The 19,867-nt window shown below is 33.7% G+C and overlaps 1 protein-coding gene across 1 annotated transcript in view; it reads left to right on the forward strand.

Annotated features, from left to right (window-relative positions):
* LOC133185098 (uncharacterized) overlaps positions 1-14,450 on the forward strand; it is a 40,915-nt gene extending 26,465 nt beyond the window's left edge. Inside the window, exons 11-17 of the mRNA XM_061320157.1 lie at positions 5,802-6,208; positions 6,582-6,693; positions 7,409-7,533; positions 8,811-8,926; positions 10,950-11,135; positions 11,957-13,571; positions 14,233-14,450. Of these exons, the coding sequence (XP_061176141.1) occupies positions 5,802-6,208; positions 6,582-6,693; positions 7,409-7,533; positions 8,811-8,926; positions 10,950-11,135; positions 11,957-13,571; positions 14,233-14,450 (2,779 nt within the window). The remainder of the gene's footprint in view (positions 1-5,801; positions 6,209-6,581; positions 6,694-7,408; positions 7,534-8,810; positions 8,927-10,949; positions 11,136-11,956; positions 13,572-14,232) is intronic.
* The last annotated feature ends 5,417 nt before the right edge of the window (positions 14,451-19,867 follow it).

Consider the following 19,867-nt stretch of genomic DNA (forward strand, 5'->3'; position numbering starts at 1 on the left):
GAAAATCTTCTTCTCTGCCCCTGGGTATTATTTAAACAAACTAAGTACATTGTTATGATAAGCAAGGATGCCTCTTCAAAAATAATGAATTTCATGGCCCCAGGGTCAAGGGATCTGGTGAAAAGGGGGGGGGGCTCTATTGATTATATAGTGAAAAAGCAAAATTTCTTTGAAAATATTCTTTTCTGCTTCTGGTTAAAAAGCAAAGAAGCTAAGTGTATAGTTATGATGAGCAAGAGTGCTTCTTCCAGAGTAGTAAATTGCATGAACCATGGGTCAGATGTGCTGGTGTAAGGGTGGGGCTCTTGATAATATAGTGAAAATGCATTATCCTGTCTGCTCCTTAGTGTTAAGCAGATAAACAAAGTGGTTACTTATGATGAGTAGTCTTCTGGTCCCAGGGTCAGAGGCTCTGGTGCTTCTCGGTGTGGAAGGGGGGGGGGGCTCTATTGATAATACAGTGAATCTGTAGTTAAAATGCATTATTTCTTTGAAAATTTTCTCTGCTCCTGGGCATATCGGAGGCAGAGTCAAAGTTTTAATAAGGAAGGGTATTTTTACCAGATTTTTGAACATCTGGACCATTTGGTCAATTGTTCTGGTCCTGGCCAGGGATCTATTAATTTGTATTCTACTGAGAGGAGTTATTCCCCTTTGCCAATTACTTTTGATAATTAATCACTGTAAATAACGTACTTGAAAGGTTAATAGAATAAGAGAATTATGCAAGAATTTTTATTGTATAATACAAAAAGTACTTTCATAGTTTTAATGATCAGGTAGACTTGTAAGTAATAGATAAATAAAAATGAGACAAAAATAACTTGTCTTATTAAATGTTCATTTAAGACCAAGAGAGGTCAATGTAAGAGCTTTTAACAAGGAATTAAAATAGTAAATAAGCACTGATAGTTTGTTAATATACTGTATGGTGATAGTGATAAATGGGGAACAGATTAGATCCTAATATATGAACTGTTAATGAATGCTACACTAATTATTTTGTTGATCCTGATCACCCTATTTTTCTTGCTTTGGGTAACAAAGCTTCACCTTTCAGTTCATTTTATACTCTATGGATCCTCTAAATTGTATTATACTCAGATGACCATTAAGGCCCTTTGGCCTCTTCTTTTTTTTATTTTTCATAATTTTTTCAAGTTAGAATTCTTATACAATAGTGATGGGATGAGGCATTTAGACAGATATTAAAGTGATTCTTTGACACGTGTTCAATGTTTTCAATATGACGTATAAAACTATGTATATCAACTGTGTATTGAACAATACCTATGACATTTGAACATATAACTGAGGAGGTTTTCTACACTTAAAAATTTACTTGAATTTTAATTTTTGGAGGAGTAAAAACATCAAGTGCTTGCTTTTATTCATGCGCGTCTGCATTGCACAGTTGAAAAATATATATTATATCGTTTTAGCAGACATTGTAGAACAATATAAATGTCTAGAACAGACATTATAGGACAATATAATAAATGTCTAGAGCAAGGACATTATAGAACAATATAATAAATGTCTAGCACAGACATTATAGAACAATATAATGAATTTCTTGCACAGACATAAAACAATATAATGAGTGTCTAACATAGATATAGAGCAATATAATAAATGTCTAGCACAGACATTATAGAAAATATATGGTATTTTTTACACTTTCATATGTTGTTCATTTTCGAAAAGTGTGGATTCTGAAAACTTTTAAAGAACTACTCCTATTAGGTTTTGTTTTTTTTGTTTAGTCTTTTTTCGGGTTTGAAGGTTAATTGCAATCACACTAAAACTGAAAGAGGAGTACTTTTTTGAAAGAATTTCACAAAAATTTCTGTTTTTTGTAACATTGGCAACACGGTATCCCCCCCCCCCCCCCCCAAAAAAAAAAAACTATACAGAACTGTGTATCTTAGCGTAATCTAGCTTAGAAAGATTTATTGAAATCATATTAAAACTGTAAGAGAGTGGTGTTTTGAAAGAAATTCAAGGAAAATAAAACCTTTTTTTGTAACTATGGCAACACCATAAAAACGATATACAGAATTATATTTCTTAGTTTGGGCTACTTATATAGAAGGTCTCATTGAAATCATTTTAAACTATAGGAGAAATAGCATTTTTCAATAACCATCAGTGAAGATTTTTTCAGTAACTACAATAGTGAATCCACAATAGTGAATCAACTTTTTACATCGAAATATATAGGAAAACGTTAAAAAAATCTTCTTATCAAGAACCACTGGGCCAGAAAAGGTGAAACTTGTGTGAGAGCTTTCTAAGGTAGTGTAGACTCTGAATTCTTCAAATCATGGTCCCTGGGGTTAGGGCGGGGCTACAAAAGGGAATCAAAGTTTTACATTAAAATATATAGGAAAAGTCATCTTTTCAAGAAATGCTGGGCTAGAAAAGCTGAAACTTATGTGAAAACTTCATAAGGTAGTTTAGATCATAATTTGATCGAATCATTTCCCCTGGGGGTCGGGTGAGGGCACAACAGGGAATCAAATATAACAAGGGGAAAAATTGATGAGGAATAGCAGGGCCAAAGTGACTCAGGGGAGCGTTGTGGTCCTATTTTATTATTAGGTGTGGTCTACTTTCACATAATGATGATTTTTTCTGATTGTTTCAATTTCTGACACGATACGTTCCTCGGATATCTGATTTTGTATCTCTTAGTAACATTTCAAAATTATTTATAATATATATTGGTATCTTGTGATTTCTAAACTGTTTTCAAATATCTCAAACGATATAAACACCAAATATTGTGATATCAGCAATTTGAATTTTATTGATCAGCTGTCCAAGAGAATTATACAGGAAACAACATCATCAATTATCTTACATAAATGCATGGGTGATATTTCTAAGTTTTTTGGGGAGAAACTTGTTAAAATAGGAATACTTAAGTCAAATGTTCTTGGGAAAAAATATTATTGAGGAACGTCTCGTCTGACCTCAGCATGCAATGACATATATTCTACATGTGTTTTGATTTTTTAAAAAAAATTTCACAATTACCTATTTGATCTTAAAACTGATAAAGGTTTACAACTTTACAAGAAAACACTATCATGTTAATTTAACATTTAACTTTAAAATAACCATTGACTTAAGATTCAACTAAATATCCTTATTTATGCACTTTCTAGATTGCAGTTGGATTTTCTCATCATTATAGTCTGAAGTGTTATTGACGATATATACTGTATTCTAACTTCATGTTTCTTTCGGAATTTTTTAATGGCCTGTAATCCAATTTTCTTCACGAGGATTGGACAATTTTCGCCTGGCCATAGCAAGTGATTTTTCTCCAGCTCATCAAGGTTTGTGCTGATAAAATGATAGCCACACGAGGTACACGCAACCTGCATGTCACATCCATTATCAGACATAAGAACAAAACCAGATTTTGCCAATCTAACTCTATCAAAATAAAAATCAATATCTGAAAAATTTGAATTGAAAATCCATCTCTCTAACGTAGATAAGTTTGATGGTGGTCCGTATGGGTCGATGGAATGGTCTCTGGTTTCAGAAAAACTAATTTTGTCTTAAGTGCTCACAGTCGGAATTCTTCTATGTGCTGAAGAATTAAAGCTGTCTCCGAAAGTTCGAGTTTACCGTATAAACTTTGGTTGCAGGAATAGCAAGTAACAGTATCAGATGATCCCGAATAAATAAAACCTGCAAATGCTAAAGTCAGTATACTTTCTTCACTGTAAGGAGAATTGTTGAACGTTTCTATTCGTTTCTCAATATCACCAAACTCAGATGAACGTTTTAAGAAATTTTGAAGATAGATATTTCTTACTAAATTATTTGCTAAGTGAAGAATTTCGTAGTCTGTTTGTCCCCGAAACCTTACATTATATGTAATTCTATAATAATCTCCTTTGCTTAATTGGTAGTTTAATGAATTTTCTAGAAATCGTAGAAGTTCTGAACACCGAAGTGAAAAGCCACTACAAAACTCCTCACGACTCTCTTTCGTGAAGTTGATAGAGATTTCACTAATGGAGCATTCTTGGTTGAAATAAACAATTTTGTTCAAAGTGTCAGGACTTCTTCTCATGACATTTTCAAAACTATCCCATTCCAACATTAGTTTTTTCTTTAAAATTTCTACACCACATCCCTTCATGAGACTTCCGTGCATTGCTCTAGTTCCGGTTTGACTAGTATAATATGCTATTCCAGACTTTTTACACAACGATTTGAATTTCTTCTGCTGTCTTATTCCCTTCCTCATCAGTCTTTCCAGCAGCAATTCATGTACTTCGCGGAGTTCTTCGTCCGACTCACCATGGTCTAAAAGCAGCCAAAAATGGGTTAAAAATCTTTTCAAAATAGCCAGACAATTGAATTTCAATGGCTTTTTCAAAAATTTTAGAAATGACAGGGAGCACACTGACAGGTCTGTAATTGTCTTTTATAAGAACACTATTTTTCTTAAGAATAGGTGTAACCTGAGGTTCCTTAAGCTTGTAGGGAAAGTCGAGGATAATAAGGACAAGTTTATATAATATTTGTAATAGGTTTAACTATAACCGATTCTGCTAAATGGAGTAATTTACATGATATTCCATCAATTCCTGTAGCCTTCTTTACATTTGTTTTACTGATTCTTTTCTTAACGAAATTTTCGGTCACACTAGTAAAAGAAAAATCTTTTTCAGGTATATTTTTTTTCAGAATTTGCTTGAATAGCTGCAATACTTGGGTGTTTGTCATCAACTTGCACACTATTTTCTCCTATATGTTTGGCAACATTAACAAAATAATTACTGAGTATTTAAAATTTATAACAATTCACTCTCTCTGATACTTAAAAGAGAACAAGCTAGGTAGGCAACTTCGACAGACGACTTTCGACTCGTCGATGGGAAATCCTCAAAAAATGAAGATTCATGGTTCAAGTTATACTTACCGACTGAAAGTAAAGGTTTCCATATCTTCAGAGAATATTAATTGATCGATACATCGCAAATTTGTGTCCCATTGTGGTTCCAGTCTTGGGAATTTTCATGTTTAACACGCGCAACTCGTCATTTCAATTGTCAAATGGACCTTAATCCCCCACCCCTCACCCAATCCCAACCCTAAAGCAAAATTTGAAGTTAGAAGAATTCTCTTTTCGTGGGGGCTAACCAAAGATTTCTTTCATCAGCTGTTACGTCCCGTTACCCTCTTTTTAGTGTTAGAGAGTGATTTATGTATTTATTTATTTTATTTTATTTTTTTTTATAAAAGGCTAGTTTTAGGTTTTATTTTAGATTTTTCAGTTGTAATGACTTTGTGAATGTGTCATAGATAGAGAAAAATTTTATTTAAAAAAAAGTCGAAGAACCCTTGGGGTACGGAACATGGGGTGAGGGTCCCGTCCCCAAGCATCTGTGACTGCGACAAAAAGTGGGAGCGGTCTTTAAAGGTCTGCATTCTCAGTGTTTTTGTCAAGTTCGATAACTTGTGAAATATCATCAGATGAAAACGAAAGTAGAAATTGGTTTCCAACTAAGAACAGATGACAAAAGTTGTTTCCTATCACTATGGTATCTAAAGAACTACGTACACACATCACCGTTTCTGACAACAACCATGAATACGACTGAACCGGTTGCTAAGTACAGTACTTGAGATCTGTAAACTGGGTGCAAGGGCATGGCTTTGATATCTGTAAATTTTATATGAACATGATATCGAAAACTTAACATCAGAGGCACCTAGTCCTCCAATAATATGGATGATATTGACTTTGATTCGCCCAATGTTGGGGTCAGTGATACTCTCATTAGTCCATGGGACCTGATTCGCCACGGACTTTCCCAGGAACTGGACACCGATCAGAGCCTTTTACAAGAAGTATGCCAACGTGCAGTCCAGGACCTGGGGCCAGCATTTGCTGGAATTCAGAACGCTGACGATTTCTTCGCTGCTCTTGAAAACTATCTGAGTAACGACGAAGGTTTAATTCTTGACTATTTGATAGCTTTAGTAGATATTGTTAATTTACAAAGACGTCAGGGGACTGAACCATTCAAAGATGTTTTACTGCAATATAAAAACCAGTTAACAAAATACAGAGAAGATTGTGCACGGGTCTCCAAATCTAAGGTTGAGGAATTCATAGGCAGAGAAGCAGACCTTAAAAATATAGAGGAAAATCTGAGAGGAAAAAAATATCAAGGTAATTAGCAATAGTAAATTTTATCATAACAAAAAAAAAAAAGATAATCAAAATTGTCCATAGGTTTTCAAGACCAAGTAGATATTAACCATTGGGGGGGGGGGGGTAATAATTTTCCCTGTTTATACCATACAGTAGCAAAGCAATGCAAGATAAACTGCCGTTGTACCCCTCTCAATAATATTTATGATGCCCCATTTCGTTTTTTTACTTGTCAGAGGATTTCTTATTGGTTGCCCCCCCCCCCCCCCCACCAAAAAAAGCCAAATTTAAAAACAAACTTAAATTGCTTTTCTTTTTCATTCGGGAATCTAAAAATTTAACTGAATACATCATGTACATTAGTCAAATGAATTTTGTCCTAAAATTTTAGGAGTTGCAATCTGTGGAATGGGTGGGATTGGGAAAACAAGTCTGGCTACAGAGGTCTGCTACAGACTGCAGCATGCAAGAGAGAAATGGCATGTTATGACCATAGACATGAGGTAAGTTAGGAGTATTTGTAATTTTGTAAAATCTAAAAGAATTAATAAAAGTTTAATATTTGTAATGTTTCCTCTTGCCATACTGTTTTGATTTATGTGTAAAATCATAGGCATCACATGCAACAAATGAATCTAATTAAAATTAGATCTTTGATCCACTCTAACTAGATCCTAAGGCCATCCTTTAAAAATTGTTTGTTTGGAATTGCAGCCTGGGAGGATTCAGGCCCAGGAGGGAGAAAGGGAAATTATTTTTTTTTTCAAAATGAAAGTTAAATTAAAAAATTTATGATAAAATTCTCAGTAAGCAGTGAGCACATTACTTTCTGCCTTTTTGTAAAGAGTATCTCCCATCAACAAGGAACCCAGTTTTGCTTCGATCCGACACTCACTTTAAGTGATTCGGTGGCACATGTGATAACTAGGCAAGAATTGATTGAATAAAAAAATCTTCTTATTTATGGTTAATAAAATTTTTCCAGGAGGGGTCATTTCAATAATTTTAATTAGATTGCACATGAATGATTTTTTTTTGTCTCCCCCCCCCCCCCCCAAAAGAAAAACAACAACTAGATATTGTTATTTATATTCTGATCAATGTGATCTCAAATCATTTTTAGAATGACAGCATTTTGTAGAGAAATTGATTGTTTACCAGTGCATTTCCCCTGGAGATTTTGATGAGTCATTCAAATTCTGTGTCCCTCTTTTTCAGAGAGAAGGAAGATTTGGTAGAGTTACTGCGTGATCTGGTTACTGCAGTAGGGCAGGAATGTAACAGTGCAGAAGTTCTAGACCTGTACTCAGAATTAATCACAGGACTGAGAGGATTGAAAGCCAGTAAAAAATTTTAAATACTAGTATATACTTAACATAAAGTAAATGCAGGAAGGGTACTTCTTTGTCTGTGTAATCTGGCTGCATCAGTTGCCATGGGACGTATAATTTTGTTAGAACATTTACTCCAAGGTTCAAGATTCAGATCTTTATCAGATATCTATATTTTTCACCAGGTTCACTTACTGCAAATGCCTGAAACAAAGGGGCTATATATCCTCCATACCAGAGCATACATTGTGTGTTAGAGAGGGGGGATGTTGATATTCTTTTTGGATTAGATGCATTTGAACCTAGAGGTTCAATTTAGAAAGCAATCACATAATTACAGGCTTGGATCCAGGAATTTTTTCCAGGAAGGGTCCATCTAAGTCAAAAAAAACTTCCAACCCAAAAATTCCTTGACAAACTATATTCCCTTCCAAAACGTATTAAACCCAGAAATTTTCTCCACAAGCAAAAAAAAAAAAAAAAAAAAAAAAAAAAAAAAAAAAAAAAAAAAAAAAAAAAAAAATACAACCCCCCCCACCTAAAATCCGTTTCTCAAAGGTGCAAAACACCTATTTTGTGGTGGTGTTGATGGGGTCCACGTTTTCTGGGGGGTGGGGGTCCAAAGTTATTTTTTTCTTTCCTTCAGTATATACATTTAATACTCTGCAAATTCCAGGGAGGGTCCATCCAGGGAATTCAGGGTTTGAATCATTATCATATTCCTACATTGACATATTTAGTGATTGCTTTTCTATGTAGTTTAGATTTACAAAGGTGCAAGCCAATTTGAAAATTTCTAAATGTATCATTAAACAATCGCAATGCTTAGTAATTAAATAACATGGCTTGGAATGATTCTTACATGAATGGAGTTAAAAATCACACTAACATACTGCTAATTTAATAATGATAGTAAAGTAATAATATTTTTCTTGCCAGAAAAATATTTCTTAAATACCATATAGGGTTCCAGTAAACTGAATTTTAAGTTGTGCTACAGATCTAAACTTCGTTATCATATTTGATCAAAACTAAACAAAGTTCATGAATTTTCAGGTCTAAAAATCTTTGTGTATAATTTGATTCCAGTAATTTTCCAAGTTTTTCCATGAATTATATTACAAGGCTCTCTGTATCTTTTTATTAAAATGGGTACAATTCTAATTCAAAAGTAATTTTTGTACCAGTACCCTTGGGAATGTGGAACATATTCATGCACATGTCATCGTACTAGAATTATACAACATTATTATTTTTTAATCAATTTTTTCCACATCTTTAAATTCTAGGGACAATTTTCTTCATGGATAACCTGGATGATATGATGAAAAGCAGTCAAAGAAAGGAGCAGTTGCTGAAATTTTTGGAAAAATTCAGTCTGGATACAAAAGTACTAGATACCAAGGTAGCCAATGTAATTTATTAGCAAATATAATATGCTCAGCTACACGTGCAGTAAAACAGGCTTAGCAGAGTGCCCGAGACTAACAATTCTAATTCGTTATAAATATTTTTTGTTTTCTCAGTTTAGTGCATAAATGAGCTCTTTGGCATTGTTTTCTATTTATAGCATATTTTGGCAAAATTATCAAGAAAAGGGGATGGGGTGGGGAGCAGGCATATAGAATGGGCCAGTATTTGTAACATACAAGGCAAACAAAGTTGTAAAGAAAATTCTTCTTTAATGTACATTTTCATAAACAAAGCAATTATCATTTTAACATGAATTGTATTGCAGGAAGACTTGGTAGTTTCAACTTCTCATGATTTGTCGATATTGAAATTGTGCAATGCAAGGGAGGATTTCCCAGTGATAATAAATATATACGTATATTCATATCGCTACAATTGATTTTGTTTGAGGTGCTTAACACCCTTCCTATATATACGCTAGACAAAATTGCTAACGCACCACCTAAATAAATTAACATTTTTCTTTTCAAAACTTGTTTATGATGTTTTGTATATATAATTATGTTACTTTAATAAAAAATGAGACATTTAAATGTTTTAACTGATAAATAACAACAATGTTTACTGAAGCGTAACCACTTCATAGAAAAAATTAAAATCATATCCATACTATTTTGGTGGAATAAATTTCTAATTTTTTCTTTATGGTTGTGTTCTTTATGTTTGCACTAATTAAAAACTCAGAAAAAAAGTTACACCGTATGCGGCGTTTGACTATAGAAGAGCGTGATAAGGCAGCCAGTATGGTGTCTGCAGGGGGTTCCTTTGAAGAAATTTGTGAAAAATTAAAACAATTAAAAGATTATGCATTTCTCTGGTGAAAAATTGTTGAAAATGAATTAACGATCATAAAAATGTTTACAATATATTTCGACGGCATTAAGTAAGCACCATACAATAACTTCAAGATTGTTCCACAAAATTGGGGCAACCGGAAGTTGGGTGGATTTGGTAGGGACACCAAGGCACTGGATGACTACTTAGCGATATGGTAGTCAATCAGGGTATATCATTTGATTTTTAAGTGGGAGACTGCTCCCGTCACAACGTCACGGACCACCATCGGTAATCACCAACTTCATATCTTGGCAAAAACGTGCGCAGTGCACGTCGGGAAATTGGTTTTCGGACAAGAAGGTCCTTTAAGGGTCTTGACATGACACCAAGTCATTTGTCAATCCAACTGTTTTGGAAAAGATGGCATATTTTATATACTAGTACCAATCAGGAAAATGATCAATTCACAAATAAGAATAATAAGTGATGCGTTAGCAATTTTGTCTAGTGCACATGTATTAGGAATGGCAATTTGTAATCGGTTAACTGGTTACTGGTTGGAACGATGGTAATCGGTTAGAAAATTTGTAATCAGTTAGTTAGAAAAAATGAATATACATTTCAATTTGAGTACAATTTCCTGAAAATTCAATTAAGAAATACAATTGAAAAGTGAGCATTTTCACCTATCTTTTTAAGCTGATTTAGAAGTGATAAAGGCTCTCTTGATTGATATCATGCCTTTCCCCGTGGTTATAAAGTTTGTGAAACGTTATTAATCACAGAATATCTCCCAAATTTCTCCAGTGAAAACATTTCAATGTTTTTAGTAATGTACTTTGAAAATTGATAGAAAGCGATTTCCTGCTTTAAGAGACTACCTGTCATATGTGACAGTTTTAGAATTTCCCTTGATAGGTCACTTAATACAGGTTTGACTGTAAATATCATTTACCCAGGGTCAAGGTTATTAATATATAGAGTGGTTTTGAAGTCATATTACAAAGTAATCTTTGCTACAGCTTTCAAACTCTGATTCAATGATTTAAATCACAAGTTTTATAACCTCTTTTTCATGGCTCAAAATTTTGTCATTAATTAGATCCAAGGTCATCAAGGCTGATTTTTGTTAAGAAATCAAAATTATCAAGAACTAAGATGTGTTTATATGCCCACAGGTTCGAATATTGCTAACTGTGCGACAAAAACTTGTTACTGATGATAAACTGAAGATGCCAACATTTATTAGTAAGATATCCAGAAGTGCTGAAAGACTTGGTCAGTTGTTTGAAGTAGAACTAAAAAGACTGAATCAACAGGATGGTGTTTTACTGTTCAAAGCTTGTTGTAGAAGACCATTTACAGTAAGTGAAGTTACAGTTTAAAGATTGGACTGTTTGGTACATAGTAAAGAAATTAACTGAAAGATAAAGTAAATCTGCAGCCAAAATGTTAGATCATTCAAATAATATTGTATGTATATATATAGTAAAAACATTCACAAGGCAGTTTGCTACAATTAAATTTGAATGTCAGTAAACTACATAGTAAACTACCGAGAGGATATTCAATGTTTTGTAGTTAGATGTGGAAGTTATTTCAAGAGTTGGACAGGGTTATTTGATATTTTCACAAGTGCAAATAAGCAGGAGTGAAAATAATAATAATAAAAAAAATGTCTCAGAAGTAAAATAAATTCCAAATTCAACTACATAACATTTATTTTTCTGTTTAATATATTTTCTTTGATTTTCCCTTTACCTCTGTCTTTCCGTACCATTGTGTCGTAGGTTGTGACATCATACTTGAGTGGTTGTGAGATTGAAAATAATAAATATGGATTTTAATGAAAACTAAGAGAAATCTTTGGCAATTTTGGTATCTGTCAGAATGGTTTATTTACTCGCACTATCTTTTAACAGGATAGGGAATATTTTTTATGATACTCTTTGTGAAGGAAAGGGAAACAAAAGTTTTGCCACACTATTGATATTTCTCCACAGTGTGAAAAAATATCTCTTTTATTTAATAAATAGATACAGTATATCACTGTTGAAAATGCAATGAAATGTTATACTTGACAATCTGTCTTGTTTAGAATTTCAGAGGAATTTGAGGGAAGTTGATGAGATTCTTTACTCCAAAAACATTTGTCTTAAAAGACTGATTTTACCTCATGTTTCAGGCTCCCCCTGAAAACGAGGTCTGCCGGAAGATTGTAGATTTATGTGGAGGAAGTCCATTGGCCATCAAATCTGTTGGGGCAGCCATCAGAAGTGGGAAGGTTAATCCTGAAATGTTGGCCAAAAAGCTGGAAAAGGATTTTCCAGGTCTGAAAATGGAAAGTAGATGTCTCACTCAAACATTTGAAACCTTAGATAAACCAAAACAAGATATTATGGTAAAGTTACATGTGTTTGGGACAGCAAAGTTTGACTTGGCCTCTGTAGCTTTAGTGTTAGGTGAGGACACTTTGAATTATGATAACGAAGGCCCAATACATGCAAAAACCAGAGCAAATTTGATATATCTGAAGAGCCGCCATTTTGTAGAGGTTGATGACTTGACCAAAATGGAGAATGAAGATATTCAAACTGAATCAAAGAGTGTAAAATTTTCTCTACATCCATTAGTCCATGAATTTCTCTCTCAAATTGCAAATGATGAAATGTTTAAACAAGCAGACAATGAGGCAAAATGTTTGTTCATTGAGTACATAGAGAAGAAAAACAGTGACATTTTTGAGAAATTTGAGAAAAACTGTGTGAAGGCATGGAAAGATTTAAAAGACTTCAAGGTTCATTTGAAGACATACTATGACTTGATCCAAAACATAACCCCTGATTTTCATAAATTAAGGAAGAGTTCAAGGTCAATATTGACTTGTAAAAGAATATCAGAAGTGGCAGATCTATTTCTTGAAGATTACGTTAAGTTTAAGCTGCTTGAAAAATTCATTGAGCAGTCAAAGTCAAGGGGTGATTTCTTGGAAACTGCGTTATGGCAGGTACACCTGGGAAGAAAATTTTTTGAAAGTGACAGAAATGAAATAGCTGAAAATATTCTCAACTGTATTCTAACAGAAACATTACCCAGATGTTGTCTAGACAATGGAAGTCTTGGTCCATTTGTTGAAGTAGCAGGGGCTACTTTTTATTTTGCTGGAAAGCTGTGCCTCAAAGACAGAAAATATTCAGAGGCACAAGTCTACTTCGAAAATGCAAAGCAATTTTGGGCTAACAAACTAGAGAAGACCGTGAGAAACAAATACAGTATTGATCTAGCATTGGTGTACAATTCTTTAGGAAAAGTGCATGCAAATCTAACACCACCAAATCTTCAAAAATCGAAATACAATCACTTGAAGGCATTTCGTATTGCATACAAAAAGTCAGAAAACTTCAACAACATTGATATTCCTCTGTATATTCACAATATTGGGAGATGTTTTTACAGAGAAGGAAATGAATATGAGACAAGAAGCAAAAAAGAGCAAGCCAAACAATGCTTCAGAGATGCAGAGAATTATTACAAACAGGCTATGAAACTGTTCAGACATTTTAAAATGGAAAAGTTTGACAGCTTTGCAGAAGTGCAGCGATCCCTAGCTTTTGCAGAGATGAAGTTGAGGGAGATGGGATTAGCTGAGGATGACATAGTAAAAGCTTACGAGTTGAGAGAGTTGGTTATGTCCCCTTCCCATGAAGCCTTAACCACCACAAAGCATGATGTAGCCACAATAAGGATAGAAAGGGCCATTTATCTTTACTGGGAGTACTTTCAGAAAAAAATAGACAAATGTAAGAATTTTTGTTTATTACGTATTTGTTTGTGTAGCTTACCTCATAAAAATTGAATAATGCATCCATATAGGGGTGTACACTATGGTTATCAGCAGACATGCTCCATATGCAGCATTTGGTGCAATTTTGTGGACAATTTAACAGGTTAGAATTCAGGGATCAGGTTAATTACCAAGAAACTATATATAGCCTATCTGGGCCAAATTTGCATGGATATTGCATCCAAGGATACACACTTCAAGACATTCTTTGAAATGTCTGCGTCTGACATATATTTTTTGGATGATTAAACAGGTTAAAGTTTATGGAGCAGGTTTACTCTTAAGTAAAAGTATAAGCTCTACTCAAACCAAACTTGCATGAACATTGCCTCTAGGGATGCACACTTAAAAATTCAGTTGATGTGGAATATTGCATAACATCTTTATTTTCCTGAGACTGTAAATGCCTGAAAATGATTTTGTGAGGAGTGAACAGACAGACAGTCATGCTAAATCAGAAATTCTCCTCTCATGGGGGGAACATAATAATTTTAAATGTATATGTTGCCAAGTTGGAATTTTTTTAAACATAAAATTTTATTAGTCAGTGTTTCAATCAGAGAATCTTTTGGCAAGGGAATTTTTATTTTAGAATAGCATATATTTTTGAATTGCAGATGAGCCCATTAAGAAGTTATATGAGGCCATTACAGACTATGAGCATTTGATGCATTTAATAAAACTTGGAGGTCTGCCTATGGATCATCCAGAATACCAACACATAAAGAATAACCATATCTGGGCTCTGACACAGGTCAAAGAAAACACGAAAATAGCCAAAGCTGTCCAGTTCTATAAGGTCATAATGTTGATAAAGATCCAAATCAAAAGTTAATTTCCATTAAGATGATGTTTCCAGCAAGTAATATATTTAAATTTGTTGATTTTGTTTTACATAAAAAAGGTGAAGATAATGAATAGTGAAAATAAATAAGAACAAAAATGTGAACAGGGCATAAAACATGGACCCCAGGAAATCAGGTGCCTAGGAAGAATAGACATCCCCTGTCAAGCAGTCACGCCCGCTGTGAGCCCTAAACATTGATCAGATAAACAAAATATTCGGTAGTCAAATTAAGTAGAAGAACAAGATGTGTTTGTAAAACACTGATGCCCCCATATGGCAACTTATAGCGAAGTTTAATTTTTCTCAAATACAAATCAAATATGTTGGTACCCAAAGTAAGGTCTTGTCTCGAGGAATATACCTGTGAAATATGAAAGTCTTAGCAGCAACCGTTGAAAAGATATGGAAAAGGTTAAAGTTTTTCAAAAGTAAGTCAAACATCAAGGTCAAATGGTCAAAAGTAATAGTCACCATAGAAAAGGTCTTCTCACAAGAAATATACATGTGAAATATGAAAACCCTAGCACCAACCGTTCAAAAGATATGGCCAAGGTTAAAGTTTTTCAAAAGTAGTTCAAACTCCAAGGTCAAAGGGTCAAAGTTGTTAATATCCAAAGGAAGGTCTTGTCACAAAAATTACATATGTAAAGTAGGAAAGCCCTAGCACCAACCGTTCTATAGTTATGGCCAAGATTAAAGTTTTTTTTCAAAAGTAAGTCAAACTCCTAAGTCAAGATCAAAGGGTCAAAGTTGTTGGTATCTAAAGGAAGGGCTTGTCACAAAGATTACACATATGAAGTATGAAAGTCCTAGCACCAACTGTTCAAAGGTCATGGCCAAGGTTAAAGTTGGGTAAAATTTTGAAAACTAGGTCAAACCCAAAGGTCAAAAGGTCATATATGGTAATCAAAGAAAGGTCTTGTCACAACAAATACACATGTGAAATATGAAAGCTATAGCTCCAACCAATCGGAAGATTTGAGCAATGTTAACATTTTTCGGACAAACAGATAAACAGACAGACAGACAGACAGAAGGACGGACAGGGCAAAAACTTTATACCCCCAAATCTTCGATATGGGGGCATAAGGGCCTAGCAATTGATATGAAAAACATCAGCCAAAATACTACCCAATGATAGGTTATGTTTGCTTAAAAGGTCGTTATAACGACCATAGAATTTACCAATGAGTTGTTGAAATACCTGTAATGTCAACTCATATGCCAGTAGCCTGCCTTGGTTTAAAAATTGATCGAACATGGAGCATGTTCTTGAGTATCCAGTAAGTTGGGAGATGTAATCCCCAATTGCAGGTGATAGCCAAATATTACTACATGAATAGGAAAGTTGACGATGGAAAACCTAAAGGCAACTCTTTTGTCATACAATTTATTGTTAGTTGGCCCTTATTGTCTATAGTCAGTAAAGCATCCAAATATGAAACAGATGTGGCAGACTCTATGGTGTCCTTTAATTCAAGTTCACTGGGATATATCGAAACAACATAAGAATGGAAATAACTACCGTATAAGCAAAAATTTTGCGAGGATTCAATTTTGGCATTTTTAGCGAGGGTGTAGAGATCGCCAAAATTGAATATTGCTAACAATTCATTCTGCATCAGAAGAAACTGATATGTTTCTAGGAATAAAAAAAATCGCTAAAATTACTTCTCGCTAGAAGTGTAGAAGTTGTTGAATAGATTCTGCTTCATAAGAATATAAAACAGGTTGACTTACAAAGGAGTACAATTAGTTCCCGTTGAAATTCCAACAGTTGTTGGAAGACCTGATCTCCGAAGACAACATAAATGTTGTCAATGAGGAACTCCAGCTACTTTTTGATATCAAACTAATTTTATCGATGACCAATCACAAAGTATGAAAATATCAGAGTTCCATTATTTATTGAAGAAGCAGTTGTATATACCAAAAAGCTTATATTTTAATTTATCATGAGGGATGGTTTATAAAGTGTAGAAAAGACTTTTGATGTTATTACTTTTGTAAAAATTTAGTGATTTTAAATTTTCTTTGGAGTTTGTGAGAATCCAGATCTGTTTTACAATGTTTCTAGAATATACTGTAGCACAGTACACTGGAAGTTACCTTTACAGCTGTTAATATTTTTGTAAGACATAAAGATAGGGGCTTGGTAGAGCATTTATGTGTCTGGAAATATATTTTTCATTGTAAGGATTTTTAATGAAGTTTAGGAATTCAGCATAGGTAGTGTAGATTGAAGTCACTATGGTTGACTGAAATGTTGAAAGTATTAAAACACTGAAATGTGATTTTGAATGGTTTCATCCTTAAAAAGTGAACTGTGAGAACAGATTGGATTTCCAATGTAGAATGAAAACCAAGTTCTTACAAAAAAAGCGATAATGTTACAAATTTTGTCTGATGGAACCATAATATATTTTCAGTCTTTTTTTATTTATTCTTTTATCACTTCCGATTTAGTGAAAACGGAAGAATAAATGGTTCTCATGTTGCCTTTTATCTTTCTAACATGAATTTGTAATATATTTCTAAAACACTCAATCCATTCTAACAAAGTGTTCAGCTCTTCTTCATATTTAGCCCTTAATCTTTGACAGAATTTGTGATAGAAATGAAGTTTTGTCACCAGTTAAAAGATCGGGACCCCCTGTATTTGGGACCTTTTAAGATCATTGCTTGCAGGACATCATTTTCAACTACATGTATTTAAAAATCACTGGTTATAACATGTTCAGTGCGACTTTAGTTGAAAGAAGAAGAGCAAGAACACATAAGAGGATTGTGTTTTAGATGTTCAATGTCTAGGCACTGTAAGGCTTGTTTGAAATTGAAAAGTTTAGAAAAAACAGTTTAGAAATATCTGTAGGAAATGCAGGGTTTAGGCTTTAACTTGAAATATGGTCGAATGCAAGACACCTTGTATTTCCTACAAATATACATCGATTATTGCTTCCAAACTCTTAAATTACAAGGAAACTTTACAGAGCCTGGATATTGAGCATCTGAAGCATAATCCTCCTTCCTGTTCATGTTCTTCATCATCCTACAAATATAGTTAATAATGAGGACCTTAAATCATTAATTTTAAAAGGTACTAAATATTGGGAACCCCAATCTTTTAACTGGCGTCATAATTTCATAAATATTATAGATTCTGTGGAAGATTACACCAGGCGATGGACCGGACATGAAAAAAAGACCTAGAAACGTTGTCAGAATGGATTAGATGTATCAGATGTATGTTAAAATCTGGCATTTAAGCAATTGAGGGGCAAAATGAAAACCAACTATCCTTCTGTGTTCAATAATTCAGAAGTGAAAAAAGAATTAGATAGATTACACGACCAGTATGTACTGGTCCCTGTTGACAAAGCAGGTAAAAACATTGTCTTTGTTTGTAAGGCTCATTACTTAAATTGTATTTTAGAGGAACTGGAATTTAATTCTACAAGTGGTAATCCAACTTATACCCATAGCTCCCTCTCTAAGGAGGAAATTCTTCAAAATCATAATTTCACTTTTAAATATTTTTAAAATTTCCAACAACCAACATGAATTTGAATTACCATATATTTATTGGATTCCAAAACTTCATAAAAATCCTTACAAACAAAGATACATAGCGGGCTCCAGTAAATGTTCAACCAAGCCTCTTTCTTTACTCCTCACCAAAAAATTAACAGTATTGAAGGAGAAACTTCATGAGTACTGTGCAACAATATATTCGAGAAGTGGTGTAAATCAGATGTGGATACTTAAAAATTCCAAGGAACTTTTGGAAAATTTGAAATCACAAGAATTTACCTGGTACCAAAATCAAGATTAAAAACTTACGACTTTTCAACTTTATACACAACCATTCCCCACGATAAATTAAAGTCCAGGCTTTTTGATATCACTGACAGCTGCTTTTTCAATAAAAATAGAACTCATAAATTTACTCACCTTGTCATTGGTCATTTGCAAACTTATTTTGTTAAAAAACATTCTGATTGTACACACAAGTACACTATAGTTGACATCAAAAAGATGCTTGAGCTTCTGATTGACAATATCTATGTGGTTTTTGGAGACCAAGTCTTCCAACAATCCATTGGAATTTCCATGGGTACCAATTGCGCCTCGTTATTAGCAGACCTTTTTTCTATTCATTTGAATCAGAATTTGTCCAAAATCTTATACGTGAAAAGAGGAAAACACTTGCTGTGACCTTCAACTCGACATTTAGATATATCGACGACGTATTGTCAATTAACAATGGTTATTTCCATTCTAATGTCGATACGTTATATCCCGATAAGCTTGAGATAAAAGTATGTACTGGTCCCTGCTGACAAAACAGGTAAAAACATTGTCTTCGTTTGTAAGGCTCATTACTTTAATTGTATTTTAGAGGAACTGGAATTTAATTCTACAAGTGGTAATCCAACTTATACCCATAGCTCCCTCTCTAAGGAGGAAATTCTTCAAAATCATATGTCACTTTTAAGTATTTTTAAAATTTCCAACAACCAACATGAATTTGAATTACCATATCTTTATTGGATTCCAAAACTTCATAAAAATCCTTACAAACAAAGATACATAGCAGGTTCCAGTAAATGTTCTACCAAGCCTCTTTCTTTACTCCTCACTGAAATATTAGTAGTAGTGAAGGAGAAACTTCAGGAGTAATGTGCAAGAATGCATTCGAGAAGTGGTGTAAATCAGATGTGGATACTTAAGAATTCTAAGGAACTTTTGGAAAAATTGAAATCACAAAATTTTACCAAAAACAACAACATAAAAACCAAAATCATATAAGTGAAAAGAAAATAACACTTGCTGTGGCCATCAACTCGACATTTAGGTATATCGATGACGTATTGTCAATTAACAATGGTTATTTCCATTCATATGTTGATACAATATATCCTGGTGACTTGAAATAAAAGACACCTCAGAGGCTGACACATCTGTTTCATATTTAGATATTTTACCAGAAAAAGACGTTAATGGTAATCTAACAACCAAGCTTTATGATAAACGTGATGACTTCCCTTATTTATGCAGCAATATATACCTTCATCACCTGCATACAGGGTTTATATCTCTCAGTTGATTCGATACGCAAGAGGATGCTCTACGTATGAACAATTTCTAAAACGAGGTAAGTTATTGACAAACAAGTTGATGAAACAAGAATATCAGCAGTCTCATTTAAAGTTGTCATTTCGTAAGTTCTATGGTCGATACGATGACCTAGCAAATACAATTTATCATTAAGTCAAATGCTGACTGACGTTTTTCATACTAATTGTTAGACAATTAATTACAAACTGAATTGTCGACGGATTTTCCCGTTATTTTCCGATCATGACAAGGAGCACACGGCGGGTATGACTGGTCGGCAGGGGATG

Source organism: Saccostrea echinata, unplaced genomic scaffold (assembly GCF_033153115.1).
Source record: "Saccostrea echinata isolate AGI-Se365-2 ecotype Australia unplaced genomic scaffold, CSIRO_AGI_Sech_v1 ptg000012l, whole genome shotgun sequence".
Taxonomy (NCBI): Eukaryota; Metazoa; Mollusca; class Bivalvia; order Ostreida; family Ostreidae; genus Saccostrea; species Saccostrea echinata.